Consider the following 20,254-nt stretch of genomic DNA (forward strand, 5'->3'; position numbering starts at 1 on the left):
GGAGCTTCTCCCTGGAGAGCTCCTGCTCGACAAGAAATAAACAATTTGTGCCCGTCAGATGTCAGAGATGGACTATGGGGACACTTCACAGTAAAAACAAAGAGATTCTTGATGTGAATTACTTTCACAGGAAGGTCAATCAAAGTCCACTTTCATGCACTTGTGCGGAGTGGGATGCGTACATTGGCGATGTTTCTACTAGCCTACCTTCATTTATGCTCAATCAAGGTGTTTACAGCGACAGCATTTCGGCCATTCCTCTTTTAAGGACTTGAACTGAATCTGTTCTACATTTATACTGCAGACAAGTAGTTGCATTAGACTTTTTTTGTCTGTCACTTTGATGGATAGGGTTGTTAAAAATATTGTCATAATCCATTACTAGCCTTTATTTTAATTTGTACTTTTTAAATGATAATGAAACTGGGCCTGTGTGATATCCTAGCAATCAATCACAATTAAGTTTGAAATACAAAAGAGAGAATTATAATTATGAAATTATACGAGACAAAAGATGAACAAAGACACTAATTGTGTGAACACTTTCACGTCAACAGCACCTGAAGCAGAGGAATGATTTCAGTGTGTGGGTTGAACACCCTCACATTCTCAATGTAGCTGTAACAACTATTGTGATCATACAGCACCGGTTTTTACATTGCAATGCATCCTCAGACAAATCTGTTTCTCAAACTAGCTTTTCTACATATATCAGAACATTTTGCCATCTTGAACTCCTGCTCCTACTCAACCCGGTACTCCCATAAATTGATATCTTTGCTGCCACCTGCTTGCTCCGAAGCATTAGCTGCCACTGGCTGATGAAGGTTATCAGTATTACTTGCTTGTTTTTCATCAACTTCTCTTTTTCCACCCTGTTTATCAACCACATCACAACCACGTCAACATCAAATACATCAAAGCAATATGTCAAAGCTGTGTGGACCTGGATTTTTCAGCACACATTGACAGAAGATTGAGGGTTTGTGTCCCTTCATGGTACCCATCTGGTATCTGTAGTCTGGACTATTTTATCACATGCAGGACGCATGTGACACCTCCACAGCAGATATTTATAGGGCTATTTATTCAGTGCCTGTAGAGTAATTCCACAAAAGTTGAGTAATTATTCATGTTGTTCAGATTAGTTTATTTTCTTGAGATGTTCTTTCATTGGATGGAGCCATTGTGTGGGAGTAGCACAGCAGATAAGTTCTTAAAAGTGGGATATTAATGTTGGCAAGTTACTTGCAATTGGAGCGGTCTAAAAGCTTTAGTTACTTTGGTAAAATGTGAGAAGAGACATTAAATCTTCTGCAAATCCTCTAGAACGTTATGGGCCAAAAATTCATTTATCTTTTTAACATTAAGCGCTTTGTGTGTTTGCACCATTTTGATCACTCTTAATTTTCATCTGCTGAGAAGTGGATTGCAATTAGCCTGCAGGGCACCTCTAAGCATCCTTAATACATCACTCCCCACTGCTATGTTTCATTTCTATATCCTCCTGTCAAGAGTAGATATGGCTGCTGATGTATGCACATGTCACAGGGACCTCTCTACCTGTGTGCACAAAGGACAGAGGAGTGAAGAGGTGAGCTATAATTGTGAAGCCCCTGATGAGCTCTTAGGAATCAGCGGTGGATTTAGTTTTCCATAGGTTCGTTGAGGAGATGAACATGTGTCTGAGGCTGTTCGTTGATTTACATTATTCATCAGTTGCCTTGGCTGCTGAACACAAGCCTTTGTGGTCCTCTGGGGACATGTTATTCAATGCCATGTGTTTCAATAAAGCTCATGTTTTGACATGGCAACGTACTTATGAAATGCATGGGTGAAAGTGTATGTATGTATATTTTTTACAAAATCCTATAATATCCTATAAAAGCCATTTAGCCTATTCAGCTAATTCAGTTTATACTGACTGTCATGGAAGTCTTCTTTTCTTTAGGTGACTCACAATGCTGACATAATGTGTTACGAGACAATTCTCTTTCTCATTCTGAATGAAGAGGAAACCAACCTTCAACAATGGCAACATGCCTTTTTAGTTAGCAAAATCAATCATGTACAAGGTAGTTTGTCTTCTTAGATAAGACAGTCTCTCAGTCACCTTGTGAGCTGGGTTGAAGAGGAGGAAATTTATATCGCAAGCAGCAAGAAGACTCCTGTTGAAGTCGCTCTTGAAGAGCGAGATCGAGATAGACCTTCTGATAGGTTTGTCCACTGTAGTCTGGAATATTCAGAGGGATCATTTACATCTACAAGACTGTTTGTGTATCTGATATATAATGGGGCTCCACAAGGAAACTTTTCACACATTTTGAAGCATTTTATTTTTATTCCAAGTCAGATAGATAGAGATCCTGCATTTGATGTCTTTGAGGTCTAGGGATGCACGATATTATCGGCACATTATCGGCATCGGCAGATATGTCATTCTGCTGATATTTTCCACCGATAAAACAATGCTTTAATTCTGCCTAAATGCTCGATGATTCTCTAAAAAAAGAAAAGAAAATATTTCAAATTAATATGGCATTTTGTACAAAACCTAAGTTTAGGTACTTTTTTTATATTGCCCAGTGCATGTCTACATTTAAAAAGCACTGTATTGTTTTATTTCTGCGTCTGCCAGTGAGCTACTACAATAAGAGTAGGCATGATATCAATTCCATCAAGGGTTGTAAAATCTCGGTATATTGGATATCGGCAAAAATTATTGTGCAAGTTTGTGCTGTGATACCATTGAATTATGAAACTTTTTGGTCAGCACAAATACAGAGAAAAAAATAAGTTTAAAGTTTAAAAACTTGAATCATCAAAGACTGAGTTTCTGCATCTTCTACATGCCGCTCTGCGGCTGAATTCTCAAGTGCGAAAGGTTCAAGAGACGACTCCTAAATAACATGAGGCTCTGGAACTGCCTCGTTTACCCTTTGATTCTTATTTTATCTCATGTTATTTTGTGTTTCAGCTGTGATGTGTATGGCACTACAGCGGCAGGCTCCAGTCTCTTTGAAGGGAGATGAACCAGTGAAAGCAGTCTCATATGAAAGACGTTCAACGTGGGTTTAATACCAGTTGACATTGAGCGGGTCACACTTCGGTCTCCATGTAAAAGCGTTAAAACTCTCGTCTGCTCAGAGTGTGAAATGAGTCACTGTCACTTACCGAAGCCGTGATGTCAGGAGATGAAGGCCCTCCAGCTGAGAGGGTTTTATCATCCTGCAGCAAGTAGGTGTGGCTGCGATTGTTTGCGTACGCTGCGTTGTTAATGTGCATTTAAGGTGAAAAAGCACCCACACAACTTAATTCATATTCTTTTGCACAATTTCCCATGTTAATCTGTAAATACTGACAGAGACAGAGTCCAACACTCTGCTCGTAAACCTGTGTGAAGGGAAGTCTCCATGTTTGTATTTCCTACTACTACATTGGAAAACTGTGCAGGCACTTACTGCACAGCTGTCTTATTCACTTGCAAAAATGACTTGACTTGCTGTCTATGACCTCTGTGAGTGTGTGTGTGTGTGAGTGTGTGTGTGTTGTTGCTATAGTTACATGCCTGTGCTGCTCTCCCTCGAGCCTCGTGTTTCCACCGCTCAGACAAAAAAACACCTTCTCAGAGATACCCCAACAGGCGGTCGGACAACTGCTGCTTCCTCCATGGAGGGGGGCGGCTTTTGCTGAGCTGCGGATTTCATGATGCCGCTGAAGAAGAAATTTCAGTGACAGGCAGGAAGGCTGATAAAAGGAGGAAGAGATTACGGAAGGCATGAAATGAATAACACAACTAATCGGGGAGGTTGGGCTCCTGTTCTCGATGTGTAAATCTCCAGTTTCAGCATAACCAATATTATTAAGCTTCGTAAGACACTCATACAACATTTTCTACCTCAGTCAATATGAGACAAGATTATGATAATTCACCTGCTGTTGTAACTTTAAGGTGTATTACTCATGTTTGAGTGCAAAACAGACTAGCATGAGGGTCAGTGCTTTTTTTAAATTGCCGATCCAAGTTTGTTTTGCTAGCTGTTAAGAGATCCCGTAACAGCATGTGCTTTGTCTGTTAATTCATCTTTCATTTCTCCGTAATGTCCAGTTGCTCGTATATTCCTCAGAGGGGAGTTAATAAACCAGCATATTGTTCGTTAAAAATATTATCAGGCACTTTCTTGGCTGCTTACCTGCTGCTTGAAGGTGCGCTGGGATGGAAACAGTGTCACCGACATGCCATGGCAATAGCAAAATAAAGGCCTTTCTTAAAGATGAGCTGTATCATTAACTTCATACATCAATCCTTATTGATTATCATTACCCCCCTATTGAAGGCCAATTGAATAAAGCAGTCACTGAGGGAGGTGGGGGGGCTCTCCTTTCTTGGTAATAATTTAAGGATTTAAGGGGCGTCGCAAGATGTGAGTATACTGAAAGTGTGAGCGAGCCTTTGTGTGGTCACATGGGAGCTCAATAGTTGCACACAGCTAACACTAGTCTTTGTCAATGTAATTGTGTCAGGCAGCTGTTGATGTGCTCTTAATTGCATGTTTGACATTATATGAGACTCAAAGGGAATCCTTGGTGATACTAGAGCGAGTGTGATAATGGCTCGGAGGAAGAGAGAAGAGTGACGTGAGATTAAAGCGGAAGGGAGGAGGAGGAGGAGGAGGAGGAGGAGGAGTGCACAGGGAGAAGAGGAGAGGGTGCAGAAGGCTAATGCATGTTTGTGTGGGAATGAGTCTAATGCAGAATTGCTGCTATTTACTGTTTCTAAAGCTGCACGTTTGTGTAATGTGCACGGAGATGATGGTGTCAGCTTAACCTGCTCATTTTCTTTTGTCACGCTCTCTTGCACCTCATAAACACACATACAGTAAATGTGAGCACTTACACAGACATTAGCCAGTCATCCAACATCGACACTGTCGTGTAAATATCACATTTAAATGCATGTTGCTCAGGGCACACTCACTCACAGAGGCACGGAGGAGGCGTGCCACCCCCTGGGTGTAGACACACAGATATAGAATCTCACAAACACAGACTGCAACATTGCTTTCAGTTGAATAAAGAAACCTCCTCACAGACCTTGAATTAGAAGATGCAAATAAGCGTGCACACACACATTTCACACCACGTAAACACACCTCCTGTACCACACGTGAACATGAAATCCCTACAAAGTAAATACAGCACATTTGGATCATGATTACAAATGGATGCATTCATTGGCACCAGCATGCACACAGTAATTGCCATCTTGGTGTTGCAAAATATGTTTTCTATCAATTAATGTCAGACACGCTGAGTTGCGATTTGAATATTTATGAGTTGTTTCCAGGGCGATGTTGCGTAACTCGGGAGCTGTTTATTTTGGTCTCTGTTGGCCCCACATTCAGCATCATGACATCATTATGAAATGGATGCACATTGTGTTGTGTAAAGGAGAATTAGCCGAGTCTGAAGTGTGTCTCTTTTCTGTTTGTCTTGCACTTCCTCTTCTTTGTCTCGTTGGCTTTGTGCCACAGTCTCCGTTCTCCATCTCATCATATTTCCTTGTTATTCTTCTACATATCTATTACACAACTTTTCTCATCTCTTTCTTTTTCACATTTTCTCACTCTCCTAAACACCCCCTCTATCATTGTTGCCTTTTACAAAAGCCTGATGGATCTGTAATTGCTTCGTCTTCCTCTAAAGCGGGCTCAGGTTGTACCATACAGTCTTATCAACCTGTTCTACAATAAAGACATCTGCTCTAATGGAGGCTGACTCACACCTCTTTTTCTTTCTCTCTCCTTCCTTATTTTCTATCAGCTGTAATTTTCTCACTCTCTGTGTATGGATGTACATGTGCGCACGTTAAACACCTGCGCAGAGAGACGAATATAAAGACCCTGACCTAAAATTGCAGCTTACAGGAGAAAACGACGAGATAAATACAAGAATCAACACTGAGAGCTGAGAGCGCGATGATTAAACGTTGCATGTAGGAGTTAATGGAAAAATAACACTTAATGAGCAGTTCGGAGAGTCCTTATTTGCTCCACACACACCTTACACAAATGTGCAAGATAAAAGCACCTATAAAGCCATCTGTCTGAACACCTCTGCATTGGCAATATGTTTTTGGATTGTCCTTGCGTCCATCCTACCTTCCCTTTCTTGTGACTGCCATATTTCAGAAACACCTTCAGGGAATATCTTAACTTTTAGCACAAACCTCCACTTGGTCTCAAGGATGAACTGATTTGATTTTGTTGCTCAAAGGTCACTTGATCTCTCAAATCCAACATTTTCAACCATAACTGAAGAAATTGTGTAATTATGATATAATTTCACACAAGTGTCTTAGTGGAAGAAATGATAAATTGAAGCTATTTTCTATCGTGAAGGAAAAGACCATCGTATTAATTCTTTCAAATATTTTCAACATACAAATATATCCCGACTCCTGGCCACAGTTTGTAGGAAACACTGGTTTAGACTGTAACTTCAATGCTTGGTGAAGGCATACAACTCCAACACGGGTAATCTCTCTTATATTTAACCTTTACCAAGACAGGTAATCTAATTGAGATGGGGTCAAGGCAGCAGCAATAAAACACAAAGTTCCAGACAAACAGGAAGAAGAGTTATAAAAACTCCTACAGACGGTCTGTCCAGCTTTTGTAAAGCTTGTTTAAAATCCGCTTGGGTTATGAAGCTGGAGAGCTTCAGTTCCTCCAGTAGTGTATTCTACATTGAAGGGGGCAGATTATATATTAAATTATTTTCCCTTCTTATACCCCTTCGTCACCGTCTGACGTCACAAACGCGCCCGAAACAGGGTTAGTAAACAGTGAAGATGTTACGGTTGTTTGGTCTTTTCTTTACTCATTCAACAAATTTGGAACGATGTTCGAGCGGTGCTCGGACAGAGAGGGGTTGAATTTGTAGCTGAGATGACAAGGAGTCGCAGAAGTTACCGGCGGAGCATAGCATCGCACCAGAAAGGGGGCGGAGATTAGCGTGTCGAAGGCCGATTGTAGCCTTTCCCACTAAGCAAAAAAGCCGGGTGTTAGCATGTGTTAGCAGGTTCTTTGACCAGTGGGAAAGCGGCTTTACTAGCTTAACTTAACCAGCAAGAGGACAGAGTTGTAAATACTGATGCATCTTAAATCTTGTAATGGTTACAGTCTGAGTTGAAATGACGCTGTTGTCATTTAACCAAACAAACTTATGTATAGGAGACCAATCATCGCAGAAAGTCACAAACACATTCTCAGTACTGTTTTCATATTTTCTTAGAGACGTCGTGCTGTGGAGCTCTTTGGAGTCTTGCAGCTGAGTCCACATGAATCCCAGCAGGTCGTCAGTTCCTCCCACAGTTCCTGCGTTTATCACACAAAAGGTCATTAATAAACAGACTCACGTGTTGGTGCTCAGCTGACACACAGCTATTCCCATCATTTCTCACATTTATTGGTCTCGACAGCACACGTTTTAACACTTCTAAGTTGCGAGGCAAAGGCAGGCACAAGCTGTCACACATAAACTGATTGATCCTGGATATTTCACAGCAAAGGTAATTTTGGAGCTCACAATTTGAAGCAATAAGAGGGTTGTTGAAAACATGAACAGTGACTCAAGTGTCGAAGGAAATTAATCTTCTGTTTGTGTACTTTTTTTCGAGTTATTTTCTGCCCTATTTTGTTCATGTCACGTCGGTGTTTGGTTATTTAGTTTGTTGCCAAGCGCAAGGCATCAAATAGGGCGACACACAAAGGAGCAAAACACATTAATATAGAATTAAAACATATTTAAAGGCTTAAAATATCTGCTTTTTCCTCAGTTCAAAAAGCAGAATTAATGTTTTGAAAGCAAAATCCAAAGGATGAGATTTATAGCAAAGATTCAGAGACCACTTCTAACGTTTTCTTCCTCAAAAGGATGAGTACAGTGTCCTCATCCTCCTGTCACCTTTGCTTCGGCATCCCGCTGTGTTTGTTTTCCATTACTGACCCACATCCTCATGGGGTAGAGTTGTGTCAACACCTCGGGGGCCTTTACCGCTCTGTGAAACCAAAGATGATGTTTCTCATTCTGGCACTGCATCCTCCCTCCTCATTGTGTTCCTCTACACCTGTCCTATTTCCTGGAGCTGATGTAACTGCAGAATAGAGGGGTGGGGGGGTGGGTGGGTTGGTTTCCCATGAGAGACTGATGGTTTTTCCTTCCTGTAATGATCTGAATTTTAAGTGGGTGAATTTCAGTCTCGTTTCCTGCAGCTGTTTATTAAGGAGGCCCTCTAAACCTGCTTATTTGGTGACACCCTCTAAAAACATAATAATATTTTATATTCTTTTATTAAATTTAGGGCTGCAACTAAGTAATCTGTTTTTGTAGGGATGCACCGATTGAGAAAATGGGCCCATACCGATTTAGTTATTAAATGTCTTCAGGCCTGTTCCAGAATCACCTGGTCATAGTACACACATGTTTCAGTGCTTACATAGCCTAACAAAAGTCTTTCTGGAAACATAAATACTTTAATGTTACAATTACATTTACACAATTAAAGCAGTTAAATAATAAAAAGATCGACTACATGCCACCTTATTTGCTGTTGGGCCGATGTCTGTCAACACGGCCATCATCGGCCGATTCCGATGATGGCCCATGCATCGGTGCGTCCTGATTTTTTGTTATTGATTAACCTGCAGATGTCTTTATCAGAAAGTTGTGAAAAATGCTAACCATAACTTCCCAGAACCCAACATGACATCTTTATGGCTTCTTTTGTCAGGCAAACAAACGAATCACAAAAAGCAGTAAATCCTTAGATTAAAAAAGCTGGAACCAGGGATTTGACTGATTAATTGTTGCAGCTTAAATTCAATCAAAAACAACCAACACAGCAAACACCTCTAACGCTTGTTGTGTCACCTATTCTTCCATCTCACACAAAGTCTACATCGTATCTACTTCCCAAAGGATTATTGTTTGTTCTTCAGGTTAATCTTCAATACAATTTAAGAATACAAGCCCTCTGCACACCTGTATTCCCCAAATGCTTCTGCTTTTCTTGTGTCAGACTTGGTTAAAATAACTCTTTGTACCTTCACCCCTGAGGGACTAGAAAGCACTTTGTCCAGGCTAATGGAGATCCAAATAACGAGTAACAGAAACTCACCTCCTGCCTTTCTCCTGTCTCCTACAGGGAGGAGGAGGAGAGCCTGCGGGACAAGATCCGGGCAGACCATGAGCGGGCACTGCAGGAGGCAAAGGAGAAGCTGAGAAAGTCCCGCGAGGAGCTGCAGGCTGAGATTCAGACGGAGAAAAATAAAGTGGTGGAGGACCTGAAAAAGAAGGATGTGGGGCCGAAACCTTTGCCACCTGTCCCCATGCCCAAAGTGGTGGGCGTCAGTGATGGAGAGCCGCCGGAGCCGGACGTCAAAGAGAAGCGTGACAAAATCAGAGAGGTAAGATGACCTTTGACCAGTTTAATTTCTTAGATATGAAGTTGATTGGTTTGATTTATTTTGGGAAACCATTATGAGATTGATGCAGGGTATTTCACTGTTTCTCTCTGATGGGCACGACTGCACGCTCTGGGGGCTCATATCAGCCGGAGTGCAGCAAAAGCAATCAAACCCCTGTGCCAAAACTGCACTTGTTAAAATCAAAGAATTATTAAAAATAATAAAAGTATAGAGCTAGTTTCAGCTTTTATCTTTTCATTGTAATATTGAGTCCCTCATTTTACCATACAGTGCCCTGAATCTATTTCTGAAATGGGGGGTAATATACAAATATTCTGCATTAGCGCTTAGCTTAAATTAGATCTTGAACAGTCAGTCCACAAATTGGCAACGCTGGGAACAATACATCAAACAAACCCTCCATAACACTCTGTGTGTATATGAAGCGGCTAACAGCCGTCACTTGATCAGCCCCACAAACCATATGGTCTAATCTCTTGTTCAGCCTGCTGCCTGTCGTGTTGCAATAAAACAGAAGACTGCGAGACAGACTTACACCTGAGAGTTTTGCAAGAGATGCCCGGATGTCAAAAACCCACAGCACTAAATATAATGGAGTAAAGTAAAGCCTAAGTTTATGTTAGCTTACGTAGCATTGGCTCAATACTCACTGAGCAGTCTGCAGCTGAAACACAGGAGAGAGTTAGAGAGATAGCGATGATCTCTTCAGCCTGGATTAAAGGACTGCAGACCTGTGTTTGGCACGGACACACTGGCACCTGCAGTAACACATTAATAAGGTATGTTTGTTGTGTGACCGAACACAACTAGAGATGTTTTCTTGCTGAAAAAAAAACCCTGTATAGGTTGTACATCCGCTGTAATTGGGTACAGTGGACTTTTGACATGCAGTCTCCTGTTCACTGCAAATTGATTATAAAAAAGATGTGATAAGTGTTGGAGAAAGGGCCAGTCACCCCCCCATAATAAGAACCTCCCCCTTTGGCCTGCTACTCATCTGAACTTTGTGCCCTCTTTAAACTCCCTCTCTCAGCTAATGTGATCTTAGCTAATGTTGAGGTCTTATTTACAAATCCGCTTGTTTAGCTAACAGTCTAATGTAGGACACTGATGCCGCATGTAATGGATATCATGAGAAACAAGTGCAGGTGGTGTTTTTTACATTCAGTGTATAAATTTCAGGCTCTGATTGGTGGGACACTTTAAGTCCACTACGATAGTTTGGCAAGCATCCCTAAATTAGTGCTATTAGCTCTCTGTTCACATTTAATCCTTTAAAGCACTCTTGCAATTTGCTTGCAAGAAAACTTAAAGTCTGGTAGGATTGATCTCTCCTGTGTGAGAGACAGTTTGTGCTCTTATTCTGTACGTCTGAATACATTCCTGCTGCCTTACGTCTGTCTCAGCGCCAGCTTTTATTGAAGGCAAGAGCGGGCCAGACGGACAGTGCCTGCGCAGAATGCAGATGGTGCTATCTGGTCGTGCTCTCTATAGACACCGAGCCAACCCCAGCCTATCTCTCTCTCTTTCTCTCTCTGCTCCCTTTCTCCCCCCTGCAAGTTCTCCTGCATAATTACCTCATATCGTCTCTCTTGAAACAGCACTTGGAGTCAGAACACTCGCCGCACACGGGAGCTGGCCCATTCACTCCGAAACCCGCCTTTGTCTCTAAATGCCCCTTTTGTTCCCTTCATAATTGCCATTCAGAGAGAATGCCATACACTCCCAAATGAGCAAGAAAGTAGCAGCTGTATGGGCTACACAGCACAGCCTACAACGACACTCTCCACTATTCCTGATTGCCTTGTGATTCCAAGGAGAAATCATAATCGCTGCTGCACAATGGTAACTAAAAGACTGGAGATTTTTTTTCTCCTCTCATTTTGAAATCCTGGCTACAGGCGGCAGTTTGGCCTGCATTTTGATGTTGTAAAATCTATGCAGGAGTATCAGCATCCATCTTCTGTTCATGGTTTATGTTTCATTTAGAGAGTAAACAGTAATTTATATATTGTGGCCTTCTTGGGTTCAGCTGAGGATGTGGAAATCAGGGAAATCTGTCACATCCAGCAGGGTCCTTTAGCTGCTCGGTGACACAGTCTGGCCCTTTGTTCCTCCAGAAATAGAAAAGAACCTCATTTTTATGCCTTCCAAGTACATATTTCAGTGACTGTATGTAACATAAAAACTCTCCCTTTTCTGCCACTTCCATTAGCTCAGAACTCTTTGCTCTTTTTCTTCTCTGCTAATTACACAACCGGGACATTAGTGGCCATTAAACCTTTGTCTGCAGATGGAGAGCGCTTTAGGGCAATAAAAGAAAAGGAATGGAATGAACGACTATTAACTGTTCCAGTACAATTCACCTGTCACATCGTGAGGTATAGTTGGCTCAGAGCTGTTGAAATAAGCAGGCTGTTGCAGTTAATAGGCCGTGATACAAAGGCACAGTTCACTTTCTGTAAGGTTTGAACATCAATAATGTTGGGAAAACACCAGTTACTCCAAATGCAGATATCAAATAATTTATAATGTAATGGAAGGTATTTTCTCCCCTGGTTTTCTGAGCTTTGCAGTACAGAATTCATAATATAACTCAGTAGTGCTGGGCGGTGCGACTAAAAATCTGTATCACGGTATTTTTTATCTTTCTTATTCTTTCCTTTTGACAGTATCGGTAGGCCTTTTATACTGCGGTATTCAAAATGAAAAGGTACTTAACACCTTATACTTAATATTATTTGCGACTTTAAAGTCTATCTTCTATTTCACAAAACAAAAACCCTCCTACTTTTACCACACTTGGTCCAGCAACTACAAGTAGACTTGTGGGCTGCAACTGGGTTACTAGTCATCTACCGTTTCTAACAGTGTTCAAATGTATGTTTAATCAGCGTGACCAGCCTCTGTGACGGTAACTTTTGGAAACCAAACTCAGGCATCCTACTTCCTGTCGTCAAACGCACAGCCTCATGCCGTGTGAGCGCCACATGTGAAGCCGCTAAAAGTAAACACTCCATGGCACCTCTGCTCCGTGAACGGTCTGTTCATGCGGCCACAGCACCGGGACGAGGTTCCGCTTATAACGGGGACATATTCACTGAAAAGCCGACTCGCGTAACTGCGCGTCTGATTCAATCATCCTGCTGACATTATATATGCCGGCTGCAGTGTTGTACGCTTGTTTACTGGCGACACGCACACACTCTGCATGCAGAGTGTCGGGTCTCTGTGTGCTCTGCGGAAGAGATGCACTATGTGATATCAGACGGACTTTTCCTGTAAATGAGTGATAGAAAGCGTGTATGAAAACCATTTGTGTTTATCCCGGTATTGGCGGTATTGCAAAATCCATATCGTGTCATAACGTGAAACCGCTGACGATGTGAAACCGGTATACCACCCACCCCTGTAACTTATTTATGCCCTTCTCTCTCAAGTCAAAATGTATACAGCAACAAGTGATCTCTGGGCACTTTTCAGGTCCAGACTGAACTCTTTATATATATTTATAAAGACAATTTCCACTTTGAGCAAGCACTTGGCCACACTTAGATGGAAAAACTCCTCTTTTCTCCAATGATTTTGAATGAAGTAAACTAGAATTGCTTAACTGCTTAAACTTTATTTAAGACACATGAAAGCAATCACCATCACAAGAGTGTTCTTACATTTAATGCCAAAGTCTGTGGTTTCTGCTTTGACCAGTCGCACTTTTTGACTGTAGTTTAGATCCAGAGTTGGGTAGTCATGGAGATATTGGTTGGGACCTGCTGAATGGTTCCAGACAAACTTTGGATCAACACATCAGATCTTAGATATACTCTCCCTTTTTCAGGGAAACTGCAAAGCTGTCCTACTTTTCACTTCTCCACCAGGTATTGTTTGCTAACTTGTTTAATCTGTGTGGCTGATATCTGCATTGCAGAATCACTAAAACTATGAAAAGAAAAAACAGAATCTCTGAGTCTGAGTATCGTGTCCTACTTTGGCTCCTCGTGAGGCGGTACGTCGTTTGAGAGCCGTAGATCTGACTGCCTACTTTGCTTCCCAGTCACTTAGCTGTGACTGTGGAGCGATAATCAAACCATTACAGATTTGTGTAGGAGAGTTAGGGTGTGCATGTGTGATGCCCTGCAGAGCTTTGGGCTGTGGCTGTAAAGCTCAGATAAAGCGATGGCCACAGCAGTTCTGTTTCAGCGTAAGTGGTGCTGCTGTCCAGATGTATCGGCCCATAAAGAGGCATCAAAGATTTCTGATGGCAGCATGGAATTTCTGCAGAGATGCATTTAGTATCCCCTGCTCCATATCGTGGACTTAACCCTCTCTTTTTCTCTCTAGCATCCTCCCTCATCCTCTCTCTCACTCGCTCCCTTCCGAGCCTTGGAAGTGTTGGCAGAAGGCCTTGTATGGGGATTGCACACAAGGCCTATACTGTATATGCGTGTTTGTGTGTGTGTGTGTTTGTAGCACAATTGCCTCAGGGGTAGGGCACAGCTCGGCTTTCATCATTCATTGCACGCTGTCTCCTTCTAATTCTTTCCACTCTTTCGCTTTGTCTCCTCTCACTTGCTCCTTTTCTTATCACTTTTTGTTTTCACCTCAGTATCTTTTTCTCACCATCACCTCCTCCTTTTTGCAACAGTCTCTTCCCTCCAGTCTCCCTTTCTTACTCAGCTCATTTGGCAGCCTCCTCGAAGGAATCTCCCTCATCCAGACGCTCTTATATAAGACCCATAAAATCATCTGTTTTCATAAGGATTGTCATATTGATTTGTCCTGAACAATAAGCGCTTCCCGTCTGCAGACAACACAGTCTATCATTTGCGTCTAACAGAATAAGCAGAAGGGAAAAAAAGCTATCTGGAGAGAATGAAATTGCAGGTTTAAAATATCACATCCATTCCCTGGCATTGTGTTGTTGTTATATTTCAAAGTGAGCATGGATTGTGACTGGGCGACACATTACTTTTTATGAGCAATCATGTTTGATCGTATAATGCTTGATGCTGTCGTGTAAGCCAGCCTTTCGTAGCATGTGGTAGGGAGGTGACATTTGACAACCCGGCCCGTCTGCAGAAGGCTTTATGTTTATTTATGCATTATGTATGGCTCTATATGTCAACGGGCTGCCAGCTGCTAAATGTATTCCTGAATCCTGGCATTAACCTTTAACAAAATGGGCTTGTATGTGTGATATATCCTGGGGTTGTGCATTTTTACCTAAAGGAACAAAAAGAAATGCCATGTAGTGTTCCAGACATTTTCAAATGATTAGTTTTATCTCAGTAAAGCGTGACTTATACTTCCGCGCTGCACTGATGCTGATATAACAGAGAAATTTAGCTGAAAAATAGAGTATATTGAGAAAATACTGCAAAGATCTCTCTATTTAATTGGCACTGTGAAGTATTCTTTCTCCTGAACTTTTCAACCTTCTTGTGAAACTAGTTCCATGTGATGAGCACATATTCCTCAGTCTTATCAAATAATAATAATCATAATAATGGCACACGTTTCCTTCTGCTCCGCCGTGTTGTTCTCTCCTTTATGTTTTATTTTTGGGGGAATGCATCGGTGTCAGCCTTGATCTTCATGTGCCGTTTCTCAAAATGAAAGTAAACCTACCTCAGCTTCTTTTTTCTCCAGGTTTTGTCAGAGTTCCCTTTTTAGAACAGAAGCCTTTGAATCATTAAATCTGTTTGCCGTACCTTATCAAATCCTCCCGCCCTCTGTTTCATCTTTATACAATCCCTGCTCAAATATAATTTCGCTTTTAGAAAAAGTACTCTTATTTCCTTCCCTAGGCTTTATCAGTTACACGATTACTCCAGGGTAGCATGAATATTTTGTTACAGCCTTTCAATGACCTTTAGCACTCAACAGAAGCCACCATTACCTTAATTGATGAGTACAAATTGATGCAGGAGCTTCATTAGCTGCTTCAGGATTCAATTATTGTTTAAACACTCCCTATTGAGCTGCATTTTATGATTTTTTCTTTTCTTTATTCTACAATCCGTTGGCGAAGTACACCAAGTGATTTTAAGTAATTTATCACCTTAAGGCAGCAAACAACAACAAGTAGAAATGTTACGTTAGACAGAGCCGGTTAAAGTTATTAGCAATTATAGCAATTAATGCTGCAAAATCTGGAAACAAGAACTGTGCTGTCTCGAATTCGACACTAAATATCCAACCAATAAAACTACAATTTGTTCAGTATGTAAAGCCTCAGTTTCCTCAGCTGTTACATGAAAGGAATTTGTTTATGTCACACTGGAATTGGATTGGCAATTGGCATAGGACAATCCACCGCTATTGGTTTTCATATCAGTAAGGAAAGAAATAGTCTTGGACATCTCTAACAACTACCAGAGTGTAATGTCCAACTTTCTGCGTAGGAGTCTGAATGTAACCTTCAAAACATAAACACTTAGCTACTCTGATGTCAAAGCTGGTGTGAAATCTTTCCCGAGAAGTCCAAGAAGACATTTAAATGTGTAAAAGTGTTTTTGAAACAGGAAGTGTGGAGGAATGCCGTTGTCGGGAAACCAGCTGTCAGCTGAAACTAAGAGCTTAACTGTGTTTGACACAAGAAGTGGTGGATTCCTTTACTAGGTGTAAGGCAGGGAGCATCCCAGTTCTTTTAAGTACAGCACAGTTATACTCAGTCTCACTAATTAGAGCCCAGGTGATAGAGAGAGAGAGAGAGAGTGACAGTGAGGTGGGCAGAGGACAGAATCACACTACGATGGCTCTCCGTCCCTCTGGCCTGCAGCAGAACAGCTCTGTTACAGCTTTGTTTCTTTTTTAACCAGAAAACACAAAAAAAATCGTCCTTTCAAAGAGAGCAAGATCACAGGGATATGTGTGTTATCTGCTAAATGTCTACCTGTGTATGTATGTGCGCACCTGACATCAGACAGGCTACACCATGAATTATTAGGACAGGCTGCCCAACAGATTTTGTCTGTGCATGACTGCAGGTGATAAAGAAGTAGCTACCTGCATACAAGGGCATCATAGATCAAGATACCTTTGTCTCTGAGGAGCAGGTGAGCAGGCAGGGCAGAAAATACTTTATTTTTTCAATAACTCTGATGTCTGACATTTCAAAATTGGCTGCCAAAGAGCAAGGTGGACGGCTGGACTTTGGAGTGGGTTCCTGCAGGTCCTTGGGGATGCAACAGAAATGGTGCATGTGTCTGATATTTTATTGTTTATATGTAGTGGGAGCGTATAAAAAGCAAGACTAGGGATGAAATGGGGTTAAAAACGTAATTTTTAAATTGATGTTTGCACCTGCATTAAGCAGCTAGAAGTATAAAGGAAGGAAATTAAAGAAGCCAAATGAAACTTTTATATTCAGCATATGTAGGCCGGCATATTTATCGATTTTTCAGTGGTTTACGTCCCTAGACTAAAATAAGTACACGCAATCTCAGCAATCAGGAAACATGTATACAGAAGTCAGACTTGCTGTTTTCTTCCATGTTGCTTGTTCACAATTGATGTGCTCTTCCATCCATATTAAGCAACACTATTTACTTTTCTGTTGTGTGGACATTTTATCCACTTTCATGCGGCCCACAGAGGGACTTTCATACTGTAAACACTCTTAGGGGGGAATTAAGTAAGAAACAATTGCGGCCGCTGATAGCTCAATAAATTGCGCATCATACCCCCGCTATCTGCTCCGTCTCAAGGTCTGATTCACAGTTAATTGCACTGATGATATTGAAGCACAAACACCCATAAAGTTTAGCAGATCCGTTTGGTTTGCTCTGCGTCTGATCGTGGAGAGAAGCTGTCTGCACCTCCGCTCTCTGCTGCGCCGTGCTGCGCTCTCAGGCATTAGTTGAGCGCACACTGACAGATCTCAACTCCATCCACAGATTGATGATGAGCAGGGAGAGGAGGGGGCAGCTCTTTCAACAGTTTATTGTTGAGTCCAGACTCAACAGGTGTTTATAGTTTAACTATTCAAATAGAGCTTTATTTTTTAAATGAGCTTGCAACAGCAGCTCGTCCGTATAATAATCCCTGTCATGCGTAATGGCTCCAAAGTGTGCGCATGTCTCCCGAATATTATAATAATAATGACAATATATTGTAGGTTTTGCGGGCGCAAAAGCCACGCAATCCTTAAGTGAATTCCCCCCTTGATGTTTAAAGAGAACTGCACTACATAACTCCCCTCTTACCTGAAATGTGAAACCAGGGCCAGTTCAATCTGGTCGCCGTACTGTGCAAAACTTACCTGCAGATTATGATTGCACTTTTGTTTACACATATTAAATGTCTAACGCCACGTTTGCAGTTTCCATGTATCAACTTTTTGTCAAAGCTGTGGTCATTAAGCAAAATTTGAATCAATCATTGACCAGATATAATGGAGATAATTTGAAGCCATCAGCTAGTTGGGCTTTACTGCACCCTGCAGACATCTGCTTACATGGATCAAACTATTGTGCGAGTAATTACATGAATTTTGATGTTTATTCAGCAGTTCTGTTTGATAACAGCACTTTGTAAACACTGCATTTAAATGTGAGCAGAGAACTCCCACCTCCTACCCCCCTCTGTTAGTTTTCATCTACTGAAATGATGAGGAGATAATGACTAATGGATAATGAAGTGCAAGGGACCCGTGCTGCAGTCAACAGCAAACAACACACAATTAAAGTTATTAAATGTTTAGTATTTGTAAGTCTCTTCTGCCATTTTTTGACTCGATTAGTGTCACTTCACGCACAAACGATGTCTGTATTATATGTAATTATAAACAGCTTCTCAAATTCTTGTAGTTCTTATCGCCTGCTGATTTGAGCTGATTGCAGATTTGCTGCTTTCACCGGAGACATTGCGTGCTATGATACTGGCGCTGTTGTTTGCATTTCTTTTGCTTTTTGCATTTGGTGTATTTAATAAAAGAAAGACGGGACATCATTTGAATCTATTAACTGTCAGGGAAACCCTTTAAATCTGCAGCGTGGGAGTGTTCTGGATATTCGACGTGTTAAAAGAGGCACGTATCCAATTTGTGTCAGTGGCTGCTGCACACTACAATTAAACTGTTTCCTCAATTTATTCTTGCTAGATTGGAGGTGTAGGTTTAAGTTATTGTTAAAAATATATTGGTCATAAATGGAGATCGACAAAGCAGAAGTGATGCTTCATGTAATAAGCTCCTTATGTTCGGCAATTGTTGACACTTCAGCTCATCAGAAGGTGCTCTTTGTCTTTTTGTGTCTTAAGAAGTCGCTCCATGTAATCCTGTACATTCTGTCCCCATCCATATTTACCTTCCGTATAGAGGATGACTGAAGCTATTGTGAAGAGAAAATACTTAGTTTTTTCCAACCATCTGTGGATATACCTTTAAGAACATGTACCCTGTTTTTTGGAAGTCAAAGAAACATGAAAGGCAAATTGAGAGAGAGCTGATAGAGACAACATGCCGTGTACAAAAACATCTACTTTTCCACCTGAGGTACGAGCCGAGATCACTAAATTGTACCTGTGATGTATAAAAAAAACTATTCGCGATGAGTAACCTGCCTTCGGCTGTTCTGCAGTTAATGCTTTAGATGACTCATGCTTTACCTTTTAAGTAGGCTTACTGAGAAAATATGATATTTTTGATTATAACCAAGGTAATAAGGATCTTAGACGGGGATTGGATGAGTCATTTGTACCTTTGTCGGCTCAGATCAACAGTACGGAGAGATCTGCGTATTGAATCCTTAAACACAGTCACTGCTTTGATCACGTCAGTAAAACGCTGTGTTAGAAATATTCCGACTGTGGGTGCTTTTATTTTTTTATCAATCATTAGGGAAACATGTTTGTAACGATTAAAGAAATAAACATACCTCTGAGGACTAACAGCACTAATTAAAAACCATCAAACAGAAAAACCTATGGGATCTTTTTTGCCTCATCAAATGAGGGAAACACCAAACAAACATAGTTAATTAATGCTTAAATTAAAACTTAAATCCACATAATCTAACACAAAATGCTCTTGCTCACATTTCTGACCCTGAAACAAGATCAGAACTGACATCACCATGTGTGCAGTGACGTGTGTGTGTAGGATCCATACAATACAATGGGGTAACCATGTCTTTATCTGTTTGAACTCTTGGCTCTGGAGCTGTATAAAAATCTATTTAGACTCTCTTACTGTCCCGATTCCATGGGGGATTTATTGCCGCCCTCTGCCTAAGTGCCATGAATGTATTTACTGCGAGGAGCAATTCAGATGTCACATTCCCACCACCCTCGTGCATCTTCTGAGAGGCCCTCGGTTAAGCCAGATAGCAAGCCTCCATGGGGCGAGTTGGAAGAGGGCGAGAAAGTGGAGGGCGAGCAGGCGGACAGACGGGAGCTTTAAATCAGTCAAACTGACTCTGGAGGTCAGACAGAGCAGCACATAACTCCAGCTCTGCTCTCCAGCTCCCCAAACTTCCCTAAGCTTGTCGCTGTGTGCCTCCTCTGTGGGAGCCAAGCTGAGTTTTACATTTTCAAACAATAGCAAAAGAAATGGCCTTGCTCTAGGCACTGGCTAAAAGGGGATTTATGAATATTTCACTGCCCTGTGGTTGTATGTGTCCGTACTTTATAATTATGTGTGTGTGTGTGTTTGCGTGTGTGTGTATGAAACGGTGGCACATCTGGGATATGGGTGCATGAATCATGACTGTTGGTCCTTTGGGAAGAGATGGCCAGGGGCACATTGTGCGTCTTTCGAGAGC

General features: G+C 41.4%; 1 protein-coding gene across 1 annotated transcript in view; it reads left to right on the forward strand.

The window, feature by feature from the left end:
• man1a2 (mannosidase, alpha, class 1A, member 2) overlaps window positions 1–20,254 on the forward strand; it is a 131,645-nt gene that overhangs the window by 17,880 nt on the left and 93,511 nt on the right. The window contains exon 3 of the mRNA XM_069663147.1: window positions 9,209–9,470. Coding sequence (XP_069519248.1) covers window positions 9,209–9,470 — 262 coding nt within the window. The remainder of the gene's footprint in view (window positions 1–9,208; window positions 9,471–20,254) is intronic.

This window comes from Semicossyphus pulcher, unplaced genomic scaffold, assembly GCF_022749685.1.
Source record: "Semicossyphus pulcher isolate SPU_LCO1_2020_fin unplaced genomic scaffold, fSemPul1.0.p SCAF_15, whole genome shotgun sequence".
NCBI classification, from domain to species: Eukaryota; Metazoa; Chordata; class Actinopteri; order Labriformes; family Labridae; genus Semicossyphus; species Semicossyphus pulcher.